The sequence below is a fragment of the Phyllobates terribilis genome, unplaced genomic scaffold (assembly GCF_046119375.1).
Source record: "Phyllobates terribilis strain yellow unplaced genomic scaffold, ASM4611937v1 Scaffold_1__5_contigs__length_1240528914, whole genome shotgun sequence".
Classification (NCBI taxonomy): Eukaryota; Metazoa; Chordata; class Amphibia; order Anura; family Dendrobatidae; genus Phyllobates; species Phyllobates terribilis.
The window spans coordinates 611,108,142-611,128,085 of NW_027362761.1; the positions used below are offsets into that span (position 1 = coordinate 611,108,142).

The 19,944-nt window shown below is 49.6% G+C and overlaps 1 protein-coding gene across 1 annotated transcript in view; it reads right to left on the reverse strand.

The window, feature by feature from the left end:
• The window catches only part of LOC141272530 (uncharacterized), an 86,979-nt gene that overhangs the window by 58,471 nt on the left and 8,564 nt on the right, over positions 1-19,944 (reverse strand). The window contains exons 2-5 of the mRNA XM_073683355.1: positions 18,386-18,565; positions 17,426-17,549; positions 5,819-5,916; positions 5,578-5,695 (exon numbers count right to left, since the gene is read on the reverse strand). Of these exons, the coding sequence (XP_073539456.1) occupies positions 5,578-5,695; positions 5,819-5,916; positions 17,426-17,549; positions 18,386-18,565 (520 nt within the window). The remainder of the gene's footprint in view (positions 1-5,577; positions 5,696-5,818; positions 5,917-17,425; positions 17,550-18,385; positions 18,566-19,944) is intronic.

Genomic DNA, 19,944 nt, shown 5'->3' on the forward strand with positions numbered 1-19,944 from the left:
TCTGACCAGGATTAGTATCAGAGCCCGGTATACAAAGGGAAAGGCAGTGGCTAACCGAGCTCAGCTGTGAGCACAGGGAAATCCAACATGGCCGCTTAACCCCTGTTCTGCAGGAAGAAAGAAATACATTAAAAATGATGGAGAAGTGCTTCTTAACGGAGCTGGAGCAGGAGCCCTCCGGCGCTGAGGTCTCCTGACTCCAACCTGTCGCGGTAACCCAGTGACATTACCATTCCCTTTGTCAAAGAGGCGTTCCCCCACATTGTCCAATCAGCGCTGAGTGTCAGAAGTGTGGGGACACATGTATGGAGAGCAGTTACACCCGGTTATCATGTCATTCATAAATGTCGGAGGAACGGCCGGGAATCTGAGCAGCAGTTTCTTTCTTTGGTAACAATTCTTGTCGGAAAAAGAATTTCATCTTATTTATTTGTAACAGAAAAATTGAAAAAAATTTCTGAACACAGATGAGGACGTCTTCTTACTTTCTTTTGGTAATTTATGTATTTTACCATTGGAAAGAGAATTATTTATTCACGTTAGAGGCTCAGATGGGGGGACGATTTCTAGACGACATCTTGTTTGTCTGGAGAGACCGAGAGTGAAGATTCTTCTACAGGGACTTCCTCAAAATCACAATGTGCCCTTATAATAAAGTACACCCTGGTTTTGTTTTTGTGCCAATGTGAGAGCAGGAGTTATTTTATCTATCTTGACTCCATTTTGATTTTTGCTCCTTGCTTTCTGGAATGGAGTTTGAGCCACAATGTGTGTTTTCAGATAAGAGGATTTTAGGAATGTCTTTGTCTAGAAATTTAGAGATAAGAAACGAAACCAGAAGGTAGAGAGATTCCTAAAATCCAAAAGCTGGGTGTAGACAGAATTACCTTTAACCAATACGATGTACAGTACAGACCAAAAGTTTGGACACACCTTCTCATTAAAAGATTTTTCTGTATTTTTATGACTATGAAAATTGTACATTCACACTGAAGGCATCAAAACTGTTACGCTCGCGCCCAGACTGACTGGCGTGAGCGTGATTAGTGATCTCACTGTACCATGAACCGAGGAGTGCCTGGAGGGGCGTAACTAAGTATCAACCCGATCCGACCAAGGTCGCACGGTGGCTAACGACTCCGTGAACCAGGGAGAGACCGAGCAGAGGGACCAGGTGCTACTCCAGGTCAGACCCCGGTCACAGCTGTTGACCCACACCGGGGAATGCAGGAACAGGCAGGTAAGACTGGCGTACTGACAGGTGGGTATTGGCAGGCACGGCAGGTATGCAGACAGGTAGGTACTGGTAAGCACAGCTGGTATGCAAACAGGTGGGTACTGGCATGCACGACTGGTATGCAGACAGGTGGGTACTGGCAAGCACGGCTGGTATGCAGACAGGTGGGTACTGGCAAGCACGGCTGGTACGCAGACAGGTGGGTACTGGCAAGCACGGCTGGCATGCAGACAGGTGGGTACTGGCAAGCACGGCTGGCATGCAGACAGGTGGGTACTGGCAAGCACGGCTGGAGTGCAGACAGGTGGGTACTAGCAGATTGGAGCGCAGGCTGGATAGGGTCCAGTACAGACTGGGAGACAGGAACTGAGCGGCAGATGCGGTAAACAAGCAGAGTAAAGCGAAACAGCCGGAGCGGAGGACAAGGCAGACCAGAGCGGAACTGCCGGAGCAGTGAGCAAGCAGAGCGGAGCGAAACCGCAGGTGCGGTGAACAAGGCAGAGCAGAGCGAAACCGCCGGAGCAGTGGACAAGGCAAAGCAGAGAGGAGCCGCCGGAGGGGTGGACAAGGCAGAGCAGAGCGAAACCGCTGGTGCGGTGGACAAGGTAGAGCAGAGAGGAACCACCGGAGCGGTGGACAAGGTAGAGCAGAGAGGAACCACCGGAGCGGTGGGCAAGGCAGAGCCGAGAGAAACCGCCGGAGCGGTGGACAAGCAGAGCAGAACAGGGCTGACGGAGCAGGCAGAGAGGACAGGGCTCTGTTCACATGGAACAGACTGGAAGATACAGGAAGATGGCTAGAACACAGGAGGTAGATACAGAGGAAGGGAAAAGGGACAAGCAGAACCAGATACACACAAGGTATTTACAATGAAGTAGCGAGTGGACACAAAACTCACAAAACAGAAGTACAGAGACAACGAGTAGGAGTTTAGTTGCTGGTTCAGACACTGCAGGTTAAGGGAGGGTACGGACAGAGACAAAACAGGTAACAGGCTAGGAGACAGTTCAGACAGGAACGAGCCTGGGTATACAGCCCCCAGGGTGGCGGAAATGGACAAGAAGTCCCAGAAAACAAGCCTGGCTATAAGGCCCCAGGGTGGCAGAAACAGACTAGAAACAGGACAGACCTGGCAACTCACAGGCAAGGAGCACACTGAAGGTTACTGTTGCTCAGGCACCTCCTTCTGGGTGGAGGGGGTTTAAATATCCAATGACTCACAGCAATAGGCTGGAGAAGCATTAGAGGTGCGCCCACAGCAGCTATAAGAATCAGGAAGTAACCGGGCCGCCGCCCTAAGCAGTCAGTCAAGAGACATGCACACAGCATGAACTGGAGCAAGGTTTGCAGGCTGGACTGATGGGTAAGATTGGGGTCTTGCATGGTGGGAGGTGGTGCACTATGCAAGCACGCCGCCAGGGATGTTACAAAAACTATGAATTAACACATGTGGAATTATATACTTAACAAAAAGTGTGAAACAACTGAAAATATGTCTTATATTCTAGGTTCTTCAAAGTAGCCACCTTTTGCTTTGATGACTGCTTTGCACACTCTTGGCATTCTCTTGATGAGCTTCAAGAGGTAGTCACCGGAAATGGTTTTCACTTCACAGGTGTGCCCTGTCAGGTTTAGTAAGTGGGATTTCTTGCCTTATAAATGGGGTTGGGACCATCAGTTGTGTTGTGCAGAAGTCTGGTGGATACACAGCTGATAGTCCTACTGAATAGACTGTTAGAATTTGTATTATGGCAAGAAAAAAGCAGCTAAGTAAAGAAAAACAAGTGGCCAAAATTACTTTAAGAAATGAAGGTCAGTCAGTCCGAAAAATTGGGCAAACTTTGAAAGTGTCCCCAAGTGCAGTTGCAAAAACCATCAAGCGCTACAAAGAAACTGGCTCACATGAGGACCGCCCCAGGAAAGGAAGACCAAGAGTCACCTCTGCTTCTGAGGATAAGTTTATCCGAGTCTCCAGCCTCAGAAATCACAGGTGAACAGCAGCTCAGATTAGAGACCAGGTCAATGCCACACAGAGTTCTAGCAGCAGACACATCTCTACAACAACTGTTAAGAGGAGACTTTGTGCAGCAGGCCTTCATGGTAAAATAGCTGCTAGGAAACCACTGCTAAGGACAGGCAACAAGCAAAAGAGACTTGTTTGGGCTAAAGAACATAAGGAATGGACATTAGACCAGTGGAAATCTGTGCTTTGGTCTGATGAGTCCAAATCTGAGATCTTTGGTTCCAACCACCGTGTCTTTGTGCGACACAGAAAAGGTGAACGGATGGACTCTACATGCCTGGTTCCCACCGTGAAGCATGGAGGAGGAGGTGTGATGGTGTGCGGGGGCTTTGCTGGTGACACTGTTGGGGATTTATTCAAAATTGAAGTCATACAGAACCAGCATGGCTACCACAGCATCTTGCAGAGGCATGCTATTCCATCCGGTTGGCGTTTAGTTGGACCATCATTTATTTTTCAACAGGACAATGACCCCAAACACACCTCCAGGCTGTGTAAGGGCTATTTGACCAAATAGGAGAGTGATGGGGTGCTACGCCAGATGACCTGGTCTCCACAGTCACCAGACCTGAACCCAATCGAAATGGTTTGGGGTGAGCTGGACCGCAGAGTGAAGGCAAAAGGGCCAACAAGTGCTAAGCATTTCTGGGATCTCCTTCAAGATTGTTGGAAGACCATTTCCGGTGACTACCTCTTGAAGCTCATCAAGAGAAAGCCAAGAGTGTGCAAAGCAGTCATCAAAGCAAAAGGTGGCTACTTTGAAGAACCTAGAATACAAGACATATTTTCAGTTGTTTCACACTTTTTTGTTAAGTATATAATTCCACATGTGTTAATTCATAGTTTTGATGCCTTCAGTGTGAATGTACAATTTTCATAGTCATGAAAATATAAAAAAATCTTTAAATGAGGTGTGTCCAAACTTTTGGTCTGTACTGTATGTATGCTAATGCCAGCACATATGTAGAGATAAGCGGAGCCGATTATATTGCTACAACTAATGTCCAAGAAATGGCTATATGTATAAAGTGACCGATGATGTAATAAATAAACTGCCCTGATGCTCAATATATCAGACGTGGTTCTTCCGTGCACATATTTGAATTTTACTATTCAATTTGGAACAGGTACAACGTCTCACATTCTGTGGCGACGACACCAGTATAACCCATATTTAACCTCTTAGTAACCGAGATGGGTGGACGATTTCTAAACGACATTTTGTTTGTCTGGAGAAACCGTGAGTGAAGATTCTTCTAAAGGGACGTTCCCAAAATGACAATGTGCTCTTATAATAAAGTACACACATAATCTTTTTTGTTTTTGCCAATATAATACTTTTTTAATATCTGACCTGTTCTGCACATATCACCCCCTGAGTATGCCCCTCCAGGCTCTATATACCCATCAGAGGCCATTGGGACCAATATATAGAGAGAAGCCACATGTTATATGCCGGGGGGCTATGGGGCTGGATATTATACACCAGGGGGCAACAGGGCCTGAAGGAGAAGCCAGAATGCAGTGATTAATGCGTGTGGCCCAATACTTTTCTCCATATAGTGAATCTCTCCATATTACAAGATTCACCATAAATGAGACGCTGACAGGGGATATAATCCGTGCATGGTGAAGGGCGCCCCCTCTGGGTAGTATTTAGTCTCCATGTTTATATGTTGATTGAACCAGGTCTCAAAAACCAACATGATTGTCCGATAACGACAACTCTAGATGTGGCCATCGCAGCTGTATGTAGATACAAGCTCCTAATCCCTTTTATGATGAAGCAATTCTTCACCCGGCACAGAGGACTAAACATCTGTCATGTACTGCCACCGCCCTAGTGTAGGAGGCAGTGGAAGGCGACAGGTAGGACGACTCTACATGTGTCGTCACTCGTCAGCACCAGGCAGAGGCTGCTACATCACCGAGATCCATAGGACGGGGAGATTCATAACCTGGAGCACAAGCTCAGTCATTTATATGGCAGCACGGACTTGTGCAAGAAAGATATGGATGTAAAGGATGGAAGGAATATTATAGAAGGTGAAGGAAAACTAATATGTGCTTCCTAAATCATTAAGAAGAGGTGTGAAGGCGGCCCCGTTATTCATCGGTGCACAGCCGGACTCTACAGGAGCAGCCGCGCCATCACCGGACGCTTCTGCTGTGATGTGGACGGCGGATAAAGCTTCACTGCACCGGAGACTCCACACGATATCACACACCGGTCATCGTCATCATCATCATCATCACACACCAGTTATCATCATCACACGCCGATCATCATCATCACACGCCGGTCATTATTACACACCTGTGGAAACATCTACAGGAATCTCCTCCTTCACGTCACTCACACACGGCTGATCCTCCCTCGTCATCGCTTCTTCTTCTGTCTCATCCTTCACTTTATTCTTAGTCGGATCTTCCTCCTGATATATCAGATGTAACAATCAGCGCAATACAAGAATCCACCAAAATCTGTGACATCTATGACCTCGATCAGAAATGTCCCCCCATATACAGATCCGGCTAAAGGGCTCAGCACCGTCTACCTGATGATCCTCCGGGATGTTGTGATTCTCCTCTGGACAGTCCTGGGGATACAGAGGACGGGGACATCTCTCTGGTGGATTTCTCCTCCTGGATCCATCTGTGGAGACACAGAGACTGAATACATGACCTGCCGTGTATCTGTCTATATATGAGACTCGTCTCTCAGAACCGGTAATTCTATGTTTATGTATCAGGGAATAAATTACATTGTTGTGGTCCTCATCACCGGTACCGAGGTCCCAGCACATTGTGGGCCTCAAGTATGAAGTGATAAACAGCGAGACCAAAGCCTAATGCTCTCAGCTCTGCACTCGGAGAATGAGGACCCTGAGGAGAGGGACAGAGAAGACCCTCGTCAGTCAGATGAAGGAGCCGTACTAAGAAACACAACTTCTCCAAGATTCGTCTCCACCAGGGATGGAGCCACAGAGGAGCTGGAGAAAGCTCCACATTTCCATCCATCGGTTTCTTCTCTCCCAATTCCCTGTATGGAGATTGGGGGAAGGACGGTTACCATTTACAGTGCATTGTGAAAGTATTAGGCCCCCTTGAACTTTTCTACCTTTTGCCACATTTCTGGCTTCAAACATAAAGATATAAAATTCAAATTTTTTTGGGAAGAATCAACAACAAGTGGGACACAATCGTGAAGTGGAACGAAATTTATTGGATATTTTAAACTTTTTTAACAAATTTAAAAATTAAAAGTGGGGCGTGCAATATTATTCGGCCCCTTTACTGTCAGTGCCGAAGTTCAGTGAGGATCTCTGAAGGATCCAATGTTGTCCTAAATGACTGGTAATGATAACTAGAATCCACCTGTGTGTAATCCAGTCTCCGTATAAATGCACCTGCTCTGTGATAGTCTCAGGGGTCTCTGCTCTGTGATAGTCTCAGGGGTCTCTGCTCTGTGATAGTCTCCGGGTTCTGTTTCAAGTGCAGAGAGCATCATGAAGACCAAGGAACACACCAGGCAGCTCCGAGATACTGTTGTGGCGAAGTTTAAAGCCGGATTTCGACACAAAAAGATTTCCCAAGTTTTAAACATCTCAAGGAGCACTGTGCAAGCGATCATATTGAAATGGAAGGAGTATCAGACCACTGCAAATCTACCAAGACCCGGCCGTCCCTCTAAACTTTCATCTCGAACAAGGAGAAGACTGATCAGAGATGCAGCCAAAAGGCCCATGATCACTCTGGATGAACTGCAGAGATCTACAGCTGAGGTGGGAGAGTCTGTCCATAGGACAACAATCATTCGTACACTGCACAAATCTGTCCTTTATGGAAGAGTGGCAAGAAGAAAGCCATTTCTCAAAGATATCTGTAGCGTCGGCGTCCCTGCCTCCTGCTAGGCAGGGACGCTGTTCCCCTCACCTCTCCGCTCTTTGCCCGGCGTCTTCCTCCCGCTCTGCTGGCAGCGCGCGCTGCTTCCCGGCCACGGTGCTTAGGGCGCGCGCTCCCCCTCTCTTAAAGGGGCCGCGCGCGCCGTCCTAAGGAGTCCCCGGCCAATGGCCGGAGGACTTCACCATATATAAGGCACCTCCTCCAAAATGGAGGTGCCCGAGCAATGTTGTTGCAAAGCCTTCACTCTGCTTCAGCCCTCAGGTCCCGTTTCCAGTTACCTGCCAGTCACCTGCCAGATTCCTGCCTGTTACCTGCCAGATTCCTGCTTGATACCTGCCAGATATCCGTTTACCTGCTTGCAAGCCTGCGGTCCGAAGGTCTGCCTTCCGACACCTGTCAGTCTGTCTATGGACCAGCCTGCCCGCTCACCTGGGAGCGCTCGTCTGCTACCTGCCTGCTAGTCTACCTGGAGGCTCCGCCGTCACTTGCCGTGACCACCTGCCTGTCCAGAGACTCTTGTCTGCTCACCTGGGAGCGCTCATCTGCTACCTGCCTGCTAGCCTACCTGGAGGCTCTGCCGTCACTAGCCGTGACCACCTGCCTGTCCAGAGACTGTCCCTGTCACTTGCCGTGAGTACCCGTCCTTCTACCCAGAGACTGTCCCTGTCACTTGCCGTGATTACCTGCCCGTCTTCCCTGGGAGCCACCCGCTTCCTTACAAGGACCGCCCCCTTGTATAGTTGCTCAGAGGTTCCGCCTCCCAGACCCATTACAGTTTGCTCGGGCCATGGAATCCGGTGGCACCCAAGCTCCCTCGCTCTCGGACCTATGTCATGAACTGTCCCGTCAGAGGTCCCAACAGGAGTCCATCCTGAGTCACCTGCGGAGTGTCAACTCTCGCCTGGACACTCTGTCTGCTCCACCTGCAACCACCGCTAGTGTCATGACTCGCAACCCGGCAGCGCCGCTGCCCACCAATACCATGGTATCCTGTCCCGGACCCCGGTTTTCTGCACCTCCTCGTTTCGGAGGTGACTCCGCTCAAGCTCGGGGCTTCATAAACCAGTGCACCCTGCACTTTGAACTCTTGTCCCACCAGTTTATCTCCGACCGGTCCAAAGTAGCCTTTATCATGTCCCACCTCACGGGGGAGGCTCTGGCTTGGCTAAATCCTCTGTGGGAGAGAGGAGATCCCCTGGTGTCCGACCTGCCAGCCTTTCTCACGGCTTTCCGGAAAGTCTTCGACGAACCTGGACGGAAGACCTCATCCGCATCGTCTCTGCTACGCCTCCGTCAAGGAGATCTCACCGTGGGCCAATATGCCATACGGTTCCGTACCCTTGCTTCGGAGCTGGCCTGGGATAACGACGCTCTGGTGTCTGTCTTCTGGGAGGGTCTGTCCGGCCGTATTAAAGATGAACTCGCCGGTCGGGACATTCCTACCACTCTCGACGACTTAATAACACTTGCCACCCGGATTGACATCCGATTCCAGGAGCGCGCCAAAGAGGTCACCCGTGAGAGGAGGTTTCCACGTCTAGCCCCCACCTTCCAGAAACCCGTCACTCTCTCCGTTACTCCCCAGGCACACTCACCTGAGCCTATGCAGGTCGACCAGACCAAGATGGTCAAAACCAGTCAAGACTTACGCCGTGCCGAGGGGAGCTGCTTCTACTGTGGCAGTAAGGAGCACCGGATCCGTTCCTGCCCAGAGAGGTCGGGAAACGCCTGTGTCTAGGATCGCTCAGAGAGGTCGCCCTAGACAAAAGTAAACCCTCTCCATCTCTGATGCTGTCAGTCTCTATCACCTGCGGAGAGAACTGCTATTTCGAACTGGCTCAACTTGACTCAGGAGCTGCTGGAAATCTAATTTCTCAGTCTCTGGTAGAGAAATACCGCATTCCCACCAAACCTCTGGCCGTACCTTTATCTGTCGCTGCCGTGGATGGGGACCTCTTACCACATCCCATCCAACTCATCACCGAATCCATAACTCTGCAGGTGGGAATGCTGCATTCTGAGAGCATCTCCTTTCATGTTCTGCCTGGACTCTCTCACGCACTCTTGTTAGGCCTACCTTGGCTCCAGAAACATGCACCCGTGCTTGACTGGCAGACCGGAGAAGTCCTTCGCTGGGGACAGGACTGCCATAGGACTTGTCTAGTTCCCGTTCATCCTGCTCGTCCTTCTCCTACCCCAGTCAGTCTACCCGGTCTACCGGTTCCCTATTGGTCTTATGCGGATGTCTTCAATAAAAAAGAAGCAGAGACATTACCCCCTCATAGACCATACGATTGTCCAATCGACCTGATACCCGGCTCTACTCCTCCCCGTGGGCGTATCTACCCTTTGTCCGCAGCGGAGACCCGGTCCATGTCAGAATATATTGAGGAGAATCTGGCCCGGGGATTTATCCGGAAATCTACCTCCCCGGCGGGAGCAGGCTTCTTCTTCGTCAAAAAGAAGGACGGCTCACTCCGTCCATGTATAGATTATAGAGGCCTTAACCAGATTACAGTGAAGAATAAATACCCCCTCCCGCTCATTCCTGAATTATTTGACCGCCTGAGGGGGGCTAGAATCTTCACCAAACTGGACCTCCGTGGGGCCTATAACCTGGTCCGTATCCGTCAGGGGGATGAGTGGAAGACGGCATTCAACACCCGGGACGGCCACTATGAGTACCTTGTAATGCCCTTCGGTCTCTGTAACGCTCCTGCCGTCTTTCAAGAGTTGGTCAATGACATCTTCCGTGACCTTCTCTACTCCTGCGTGGTGGTGTACCTGGACGACATCTTGGTCTTCTCTCCGGACCTTCCTACTCACCGGAGGGATGTTCGTCAGGTCCTGCTCAGGCTCAGGCAGAACCACCTCTATGCTAAATATGAGAAGTGCCTCTTTGAGCAGACCTCGCTTCCATTTCTGGGCTACATAATCTCTCAGACCGGCCTACAAATGGATCCTGAGAAACTGTCTGCCATCCAGAAGTGGCCCCGACCAGAGGGGTTGAAGGCTATTCAGCGGTTCCTGGGCTTCGCCAACTATTACAGCCTCTTCATACCGCACTTCTCTTCCCAGACTGCCCCTATCTCAGCGCTCACCCGTAAGGGTACTAATCCCAGAAGATGGCCGCCCGAAGCTGAGGAGGCCTTTCTTTCCTTAAAACAGGCCTTCTCCTCCGCCCCGGTGCTGCATCGTCCGGACGGCAACAAACAATTCTTCCTAGAAGTTGACGCTTCCTCCTCCGGAGCCGGGGCGGTACTTACCCAAAAGTCATCTTCCGGAAGAATGGTAACCTGCGTTTTTTTCTCCAAACTCTTCTCCTCTTCTGAGCGCAACTATTCTATTGGAGACCGTGAATTGTTAGCCATTAAGCTGGCACTGGAGGAGTGGCGTTACCTGCTCGAGAGGGCTCTTCACCCGGTAATAATTTACACGGACCACAAGAACTTGGCTTACCTTCAGAGCGCCCAGAGACTTAACCCGCGCCAAGCCCGGTGGTCCTTGTTTTTTGCCCGCTTTGATTTTGTTCTTCATTTTCGCCCGGCAGACAAAAACATCAAAGCTGACGCCTTGTCCCGATCCTTCCTGGTGTCTGATCTAGAGGAGGAACCTAAGCACATCATTGATCCTGCCAGAGTAATGCAAGTGGCTCCTGTGAATCTAAATCGTCTCCCTCCCGATAAGACGTTTGTAACGGTACCTGATCGGAAGAAGGTCCTACACTGGGGTCATTCGTCTAAGCTAGCTGGCCACGCCGGTCAGAAAAACACCCTCCAGCTCATTACCCGGCATTACTGGTGGCCTACCCTGCACAAGGATGTAATAGACTTTGTTTCTGCCTGTGTGTCCTGCGCCCGCAACAAAGTTCCGAGACACCTGCCAGCCGGTCGCCTTCTTCCTCTTCCAGTACCTGCTGCCCCGTGGCAGCATATTGCTATGGACTTTATAACGGATCTTCCTGTCTCTGCCGGTTGTACGGTCATTTGGGTGGTCGCTGATCGCTTCTCCAAGATGGCGCACTTCATTCCCCTGCCGGGTCTCCCGTCTGCACCCGAACTGGCTAAAGACTTTATCCGCCACATCTTCCGTCTCCTTGGCCTGCCCCTCCACATCGTGTCAGATCGTGGGGTTCAGTTCACCTCACGCTTCTGGAGAGCCACATGTAAGTTGCTTGACGTCACTCTGGACTTCTCCTCCGCTTACCATCCACAGTCCAATGGTCAAGTGGAGCGGATCAATCAGAACCTGACCAGTTACCTCCGGCACTTCGTTAATGCCCACCATTCGGACTGGGTGGATCTCCTACCATGGGCCGAGTTCTCTTACAATAATCACGAGAGCGAATCTTCCTACAAATTCCCGTTTTTTGTAGTCTTCGGTCAGCATCCTCGGATCCCATTTCCCGTCTCCACCTCGGTGGACAATCCGGCTGCGGAATCTCTCGTTCGCGAATTCTCCTCCATTTGGGAGAGTACCCGATCCGCACTCCTTCAGTCGTCCGAACGGATGAAAAAACACGCTGACAAGAAACGCCTGGATCCTCCACAATTCCGTCCTGGAGATAAGGTCTGGCTCTCGTCCAAATATGTCCGGCTCAAGATTCCCTCCTACAAGTTAGGGCCTCGGTTCATCGGCCCACTGGAAGTTATCAAACAGATCAACCCGGTGGCCTATAAATTAAAACTCCCGGCCAACTTGCGGATCCCTAACTCCTTCCATGTATCTCTCCTCAAACCCGTGGTACTTAACTCTTTTTCCAAGTCTACAGGTACGCCTCCTGCTCCGGTTTCCGCTGAGAACGAGTTTGAGGTAGAGAACATTCTGGCCACCAAAAGGGTAAGAGGGAAAAACTTTTTTCTGGTAGATTGGAAGGGGTTTGGTCCTGAGGAGAGAGCGTGGGAGCCCCGGGAGAACATCCATGCCCCTCTCATCCTTGATAAATTTCTCTCTGGCCTAAAAAAGGGGGGCCTAAAGGGGGGGGGGGGGGTACTGTAGCGTCGGCGTCCCTGCCTCCTGCTAGGCAGGGACGCTGTTCCCCTCACGTCTCCGCTCCGTGCCCAGCATCTTCCTCCCGCTCTGCTGGCAGCGCGCGCTGCTTCCCGGCCACGGTGCTTAGGGCGCGCGCTCCCCCTCTCTTAAAAGGGCCGCGCGCGCCGTCCTAAGGAGTCCCCGGCCAATGGCCGGAGGACTTCACCATATATAAGGCACCTCCTCCAAAATGGAGGTGCCCGAGCAATGTTGTTGCAAAGCCTTCACTCTGCTTCAGCCCTCAGGTCCCGTTTCCAGTTACCTGCCAGTCACCTGCCAGATTCCTGCCTGTTACCTGCCAGTCACCTGCCAGATTCCTGCTTGATACCTGCCAGATATCCGTTTACCTGCTTGCAAGCCTGCGGTCCGAAGGTCTGCCTTCCGACACCTGTCAGTCTGTCTATGGACCAGCCTGCCCGCTCACCTGGGAGCGCTCGTCTGCTACCTGCCTGCTAGTCTACCTGGAGGCTCCGCCGTCACTTGCCGTGACCACCTGCCTGTCCAGAGACTCTTGTCTGCTCACCTGGGAGCGCTCATCTGCTACCTGCCTGCTAGCCTACCTGGAGGCTCTGCCGTCACTAGCCGTGACCACCTGCCTGTCCAGAGACTGTCCCTGTCACTTGCCGTGAGTACCCGTCCTTCTACCCAGAGACTGTCCCTGTCACTTGCCGTGACTACCTGCCCTTCTACCCAGAGACTGTCCCTGTCACTTGCCGTGATTACCTGCCCGTCTTCCCTGGGAGCCACCCGCTTCCTTACAAGGACCGCCCCCTTGTATAGTTGCTCAGAGGTTCCGCCTCCCAGACCCGTTACAATATCCATAAAAAGTCTCGTTTGAAGTTTGCCACCAGCCACCTGGGAGACACACCAAGCATGTGGAATAAGGTGCTCTGGTCAGATGAAACCAAAATCAAACTTTTTGGCCACAATGCAAAACGACATGTTTGGTGTAAAAGCAACACAGCTCATCACCCTCAAAACACCATCCCCACTGTCAAACACTGTGTTGGCAGCATCATAGTTTGGGCCTGCTTTTCTTCAGCAGGGACAAGGAAGATGGTTAAAATTGATGGGAAGATGGACGGAGCCAAATACAGAACCATTCTGGAAGAAAACCTGTTGGAGTCTGCAAAAGACCTGAGACTGGGACGGAGATTTATCTTCCAACAAGACAATGATCCCAAACATAAAGCAAAATCTACAATGGAATGGTTCAAAAATGAACGTATCCAGGTGTTAGAATGGCCAAGTCAAAGTCCAGACCTGAATCCAATCGAGAATCTGTGGAAAGAGCTGAAAACTGCTGTTCACAAACGCCCTCCATCCAACCTCAATGAGCTCGAGCTGTTTTGCAAGGAAGAATGGACAAGAATTTCAGTCTCTCGATGGGCAATACTGATAGAGACAGACCCCAAGCGACTTGCAGCTGTAATCGCAGCAAAAGGTGGCGCTACAAAGTATTAACTCAAGGGGGCCAAATAATATTGCACGCCCCACTTTTCAGTTTTTAATTTGTTAAAAAAGTTTCAAATATCCAATAAATTTCGTTCTACTTTACGATTGTGTCCCACTTGTTGTTGATTCTTCGACAAAAAATGACAATTTTATATCTTTATGTTTGAAGCCAGAAATGTGGCAAAAGGTAGAAAGTTCAAGGGGGGCCAAATACTTTCACAATGCACTGTACCAGTGGTTGTTTTTGAAATCTCATGTCGTCACCATGAGGACACGGCCTCCCTCCTGGACAGGATCCTCCGGGATCACTCTAAGAGGAGAGAACCTGCCGTTCTATTAAAAGAAGAGATACCGCGTTTTTATTCTTCTTTATCCCCTTCACTACCTTTGACGTATAGGTACATCCAGGCAATCGTGCCAGCACAGGAGTAATGCCCGCTTGATCACCGCCGGGAGCTCGGCTTCTAGGATAGCAGCTATCAATGTCAGGAGGGGTGCGACCATCGCCCCCGGCTGTTCAACCTCCTAAATGCCACAATTAATATAGATCGCAACTTTTAGGAGACTGGGAGAGGGAGGAGGCTCCTTTTCCCTTCCAATCGGCACAACCACGAAGTCATCGCAAGAGCCGGATAATCGCCATGGCAACCTGAGGTCATCATTACAATCTCTGGGTCTGCCAGCGACAGTGGCCTGTTAGACCATGCCAGGAGCATGGTCCAAGAGGCTTCTGTCAGTGCAGCACTGACATCAAAAAGTGAATTTATTTCAGTTCTTCAATACAAAAAGTGAAACTCCTATATTATATAGAGTCATTACACACAGAGGGATCTATTATATAGAGTCATTACACACAGAGGGATCTATTTTACGTGTTTATTTCTGTTAATGTTGATGATTATGGCTTACAGCCAATGCAGCTAATTTAATGAGAAGCACTAATTTTTAAAATCCTGATCGTGCATTAACTAATGATTTCCTTTTTGATAAATTTTTGCTAAAAAGGTATCTATTAAAATTTGTAAAATAATTAAAGTACATTTAAATATTATTACATTTCTTGGAGTACCCCTTTAATCGGTGAACTATATTCTGAAAAACCAAACACAGACAAGTTTGGTGTTGCCATAATTGAATCAGGCTACAAATGCTGTGAATTAAAACCAAAAAAGAAATGTGGAATTGTAGGTTTTTGTTGTTTTTTTTACTAAAAGTTTTGCCTCAGCTGGAATTTATTTCTGTTTTTTCATTATTTGGTAAAATGCAAAATTCATCTGGGGCATTGCATGGCCTATAACTCTCCGTACTCAGAATCACCCCTCTCCTCCAGGAGACACATTCCCCCTATAGAGAGGAGTGCGCGGTGATCCGACCTTCTCCTCCAGTGCGGAAAGTTCTGTGCTTCTCCTCCTGCAGAGCGGAGTGGTGAATAGACGCGGGGGCCGAGAACTGCTGGAGCCCCCATGTCAGGCTCTGGGGGGTGAATAGACGCGGGGGCCGGAGAACTGCTGGAGCCTCCATGTCAGGCTCTGGGGGGTGAATAGACGCGGGGGCCGGAGAACTGCTGGAGCCTCCATGTCCGGCTCTGGGGGGTGATCGGCTCCACCACGCTCCATCTTCATGTCAGGACTCGTGTTTCGGGGGTCTGAGGGAAGGTCCGGTGCCGATATTTATCCAGGACTTTGTGCTCAGTACGGAGAAAGTGATTTGTCACAAAGAAGAAGAATGAACCGAGGAGACCAAGGAAGGTCACACAAGTGTCAGCCAAGAGGGAGGAGCCGGACGCCCGACCACGACTGATGACGACATTGAGCCGGCACCGATACTGAGGGACGGACGAGCGACAGCGGATTAGGGGGGAAATCATCAGTAAATTAACCCCGACTCTGCTGAGTAACAATCCACAACAGACTCAGGAACTGAAAGATCTCACAGGAGAGAACGGACAGAAGCGCTGGGACATCTGCAGACAAAATGTGACCGATGCTCTAAGGAAGGGGAAAGATTCTGAAAGAAGCCGCCGAGGACGAAGACTCAAGACTGATGAAGACTAGGGAAGGATGATTGGGTCCGGCTGAACCCTATAAAAAAGTTTGGTTCAGGTACCAAAACGGTACCTAAAATCAATCCCAAACCCGGACCCCTTTCAAATTAATGGGGGGCCCGAACATCCGGCGGTTCCCACGCTGTCATCTATGTGACAGCGTGGGAAACACTGGATGATCAGCGGTAACCTTACTGACGTTACCACTGGTCACAGTCCTGAAGTTCTCACGCTGTCACACACGAGAAAGCATGTGAGGCAGCAGCTGTGGCCGGCGGTGAAAAGGTTACCACTGGTCAGGCGTCAACTAAGTACTACTACTCTCATCAGCATACGCCTGGCTTCGTTGATAGCAGTAAGAGCAGGCAATGCTGATGAGAGTATTCACCAGCCAGAGTCTGTGTATAATAAGAAATAGGTCAGTGAGATATATAATTAGTGCAGTGCGTGTGTACTGTACATGTATTTATTGAATAAATAATAAAAAAAAGTCGTGGGGGTCCCCTTTATTTTTACTAACCAGCAGAAAGCAGATTCTGGGAAGGGGCCAATATCCATAAAACTTCCCAGGCTAATATCAGCTCACAGATTTCTGCGTAGCCTTTACTGGTTATTTAAATGGAAGTACCCCCCCAAAAAATGAAGTGGGGTCCCGCTATATTTAGTAACCAGCAAAAGCTAAACAGACAGCTGGGGGGCATGGATATTGGCCCCCTCCCAGACTAATAACATCAGCCCTCAGTCTCCCAGAAACGGCGCTTCCATTGTATGCGCCACTACTGGCGCTTAGTCTCGGCTCTTCCTGCTTCCAGCTTTGTAATGTCAGCGGACATCAAGCCCAGGGGTTATTAATGGAGAGTAGTCTATAAGACACCCACATTATTAACCCAGAAATCAAAAGTAAGAAAGACACACACAGAAAAACTTTGGTTAATTGACAAAACACTCCCGGACAAATCCCTTTTTCCAATTTATTTACATGAAAATAAATAAAATCAAAGTTACACTCACTTGTCCGCCGATAATCCATGATGCTGATGTCCCACGACGAGCCGCAACTCTGCTACATCTGGTTGCATTGCTGAGCGGTGACATCAGTAATGTTACTGCTCAGCCCGGCAGCCAGATCACACTGTGCTGAGCGTGAGGACACGGCTGCGTGAGCCCGGTGGGGACATCATTAAGGTTACTGCCGGTCACACAGCCACGTTTTCCCTCTAAACTCAGTGTTGCTGCCGGGCTGAGGGGTAACATTACTGATGACACCGCTCAGCAATGCAACCAGATGTAGCAGAGTTGTGGTCCGTCGTGGGATTTTTATTTTTTATGTTAATAAATGGAAAAAAGAGGGAATTTGTCAGGGACGGTTTGGTTCAATTAAAGGACTTCCTTCCTGTGTTTAGTAATTTTCACTACAGGTTTAGTACTAGGCATGTCTGATGGGCGCCTCTGCATTACTGACCCCTGGGCTTGATGTCAGCAAACATTACAAAGCTAACATCAACCCCAAAATATTACCCCGATTGCAAACGTACCACGGCGAGCGGGAAGAGCCGAGGCTAAGCGCCAGAATTACCCCATCTAATGGAAGAAACTAATCAGGGAAATGAAAGCTGTTATCAGAAAATATAGAGAAAACCAGAGCAAGTCTGCAGAAAAACCATCTATTATAGGACGAGGCCGAGAGACGTCATCACATCCACCGGAGCCAACAAGAGTCTCCTCTCACCTGGTGATGTCAGAGGCCGGAGCTCCTCCATCATCACCTCCTGGTACCGATCCTGGTGTCCTTCTAGATACTCCCACTCCTCCATGGAGAGATAGACAGCGACGTCCTGACACCTTATAGGAACCTGACAACAACGACACCGTCATCACCCAGAATCCTCCAGTGCTGTCCTGTATAATGTCCCAGCAGTCACCTCTCCACTCATCACCCAGAATCCTCCAGTGCTGTCCTGTATAATGTCCCAGCAGCCACCTCTCCGCTCATCACCCAGAATCCTCCAGTGCTGTCCTGTATAATGTCCCAGCAGCCACCTCCCCGCTCATCACCCAGAATCCTCCAGTGCTGTCCTGTATAATGTCCCAGCAGCCACCTCCCCGCTCATCACCCAGAATCCTCCAGTGCTGTCCTGTATAATGTCCCAGCAGTCACCTCTCCGCTCATCACCCAGAATCCTCCAGTGCTGTCCTGTATAATGTCCCAGCAGTCACCTCTCCGCTCATCACCCAGAATCCTCCAGTGCTGTCCTGTATAATGTCCCAGCAGTCACCTCTCCGCTCATCACCCAGAATCCTCCAGTGCTGTCCTGTATAATGTCCCAGCAGTCACCTCTCCGGTCATCACCCAGAATCCTCCAGTGCTGTCCTGTATAATGTCCCAGCAGTCACCTCTCCGGTCATCAACCAGAATCCTCCAGTGCTGTCCTGTATAATGTCCCAGCAGTCACCTCTCCGCTCATCACCCAGAATCCTCCAGTGCTGTCCTGTATAATGTCCCAGCAGTCACCTCTCCGGTCATCACCCAGAATCCTCCAGTGCTGTCCTGTATAATGTCCCAGCAGTCACCTCTCCGCTCATCACCCAGAATCCTCCAGTGCTGTCCTGTATAATGTCCCAGCAGTCACCTCTCCGCTCATCACCCAGAATCCTCCAGTGTTGTCCTGTATAATGTCCCAGCAGTCACCTCTCCGCTCAGCAGCTCAATCATCTTGTTGCTGAGCTCTAGGATCTTCCTCTTCCTCTCATGTATCGGGGGGTGCGGGGGAGGCTCTGTGATGGGGTCCGGGCTCCGCCCTCCTGACTCCTGGAGATGGATGATGGGAGTCACACCCTCCCCCGGTGTCTTCCTCACTATTGTGTAATCCTGTGTATGGAGAAAAGTGGTAAAACACAAAACCCCAGAGACATAATGAAATAGTTGGGGCTTTTTGACCTAAAACCTAATTGCAGGTTTTCACTAAATGAAATCTGTCACCAGGTTTTTGTCAACTAAACTGGGATCAGCGTAATGTAGAGACAGAGACCCTGATTCTAGTGATGTGTTACTTGCTCGGCTCCTTGCTGTAGTTTTGATAAAATCACTGTTTAATCGGCAGGAGATGATCACTGGAGGACTAAAACTTGCTGCCAGATAGTCCAACCCCACCACCGACTGGCAGCTTTCTGCCTATGCACAGTGTACAGAGAACGGCCAATCAGTGGTGTGAGCTGGAACGATACAGAGCTCAGTGCTCAGAGAACTGCTAGATCTACAGCAGAGAAAACAGGGATTTCTTCAGAATTGCAGCGAGCAGCCCAGAAAGTGACCAATCACTGGAATCAGGGTCTCTGCCCCAACATCATGCTGCTCTCAGATCAGATAGAAAAACCTGATGCCTGACTTGTTAAATAACACAATAAGGGCTCGCTCACATTTGTGTAGAAAAAAAATGGGTCCGATTCCGCTCCAGAAAGTTGGACGAGTGGAAATCCGTAAGGTGGAACTTATGTCATACGAGTTTAAGATCATTTTGTCGCCTACTGTCTGTATGCGATCTGCAGCTCAGCAAGCGCAGCAGGACCGGAGTGGCAGCTACAGCCTCGGGCACGTCATTCTCTGAACGAGGCTCCATAGTCTTTGGACATAGGATTTGGGATCGTTGTGGGAACGTCATGGACTACAGCGAATCTGCGTGGGAAATCTTAGATTTCTAATAAATTGGTGAATGGAGACCAGAGTCTTGTCTTTATCTCTCTCTTTTATGGTTTTTCAGGTTTCCATTTGTGGACTGTGGCAGATCTGCATTATTTTTATTTAAATTATAAAATGGTGAAACCAGGAAAGTGTCGGGGAGTGAATTTTTGCAATATAAGTTTTATTGTGTTTATTTCTTTTGATCACTGGGTTAGTAATGGGGGTGTCTGACAGAGACCTCTCCATTACTCACACCAGGGCTTGTCAGCCAGCTGCTGACATCAACCCCAAAAATCCATTACCCCGATTGCCCAGGTGCTTTGAGACGAGGGAAAGGTCTAGAATTGGCGCGTCTAATATGATGCACCAATTCTGGGGGCCTGCGGGCTGGTATTAGGATGAGAAGGCCCCAATAACCATGGAGCTTCCAGGCCTGATAATATCAGCCCAGCTGTCTGCTTTACCTCGGCTGGTTATCAAGAATAGGAAGGAAAGAAGCTTAAAAAAGCTGCACTATAAAGTACACGTGCAAGTCATTAAAGCTATTATAGAGTGTGTGGGGGGGGAGG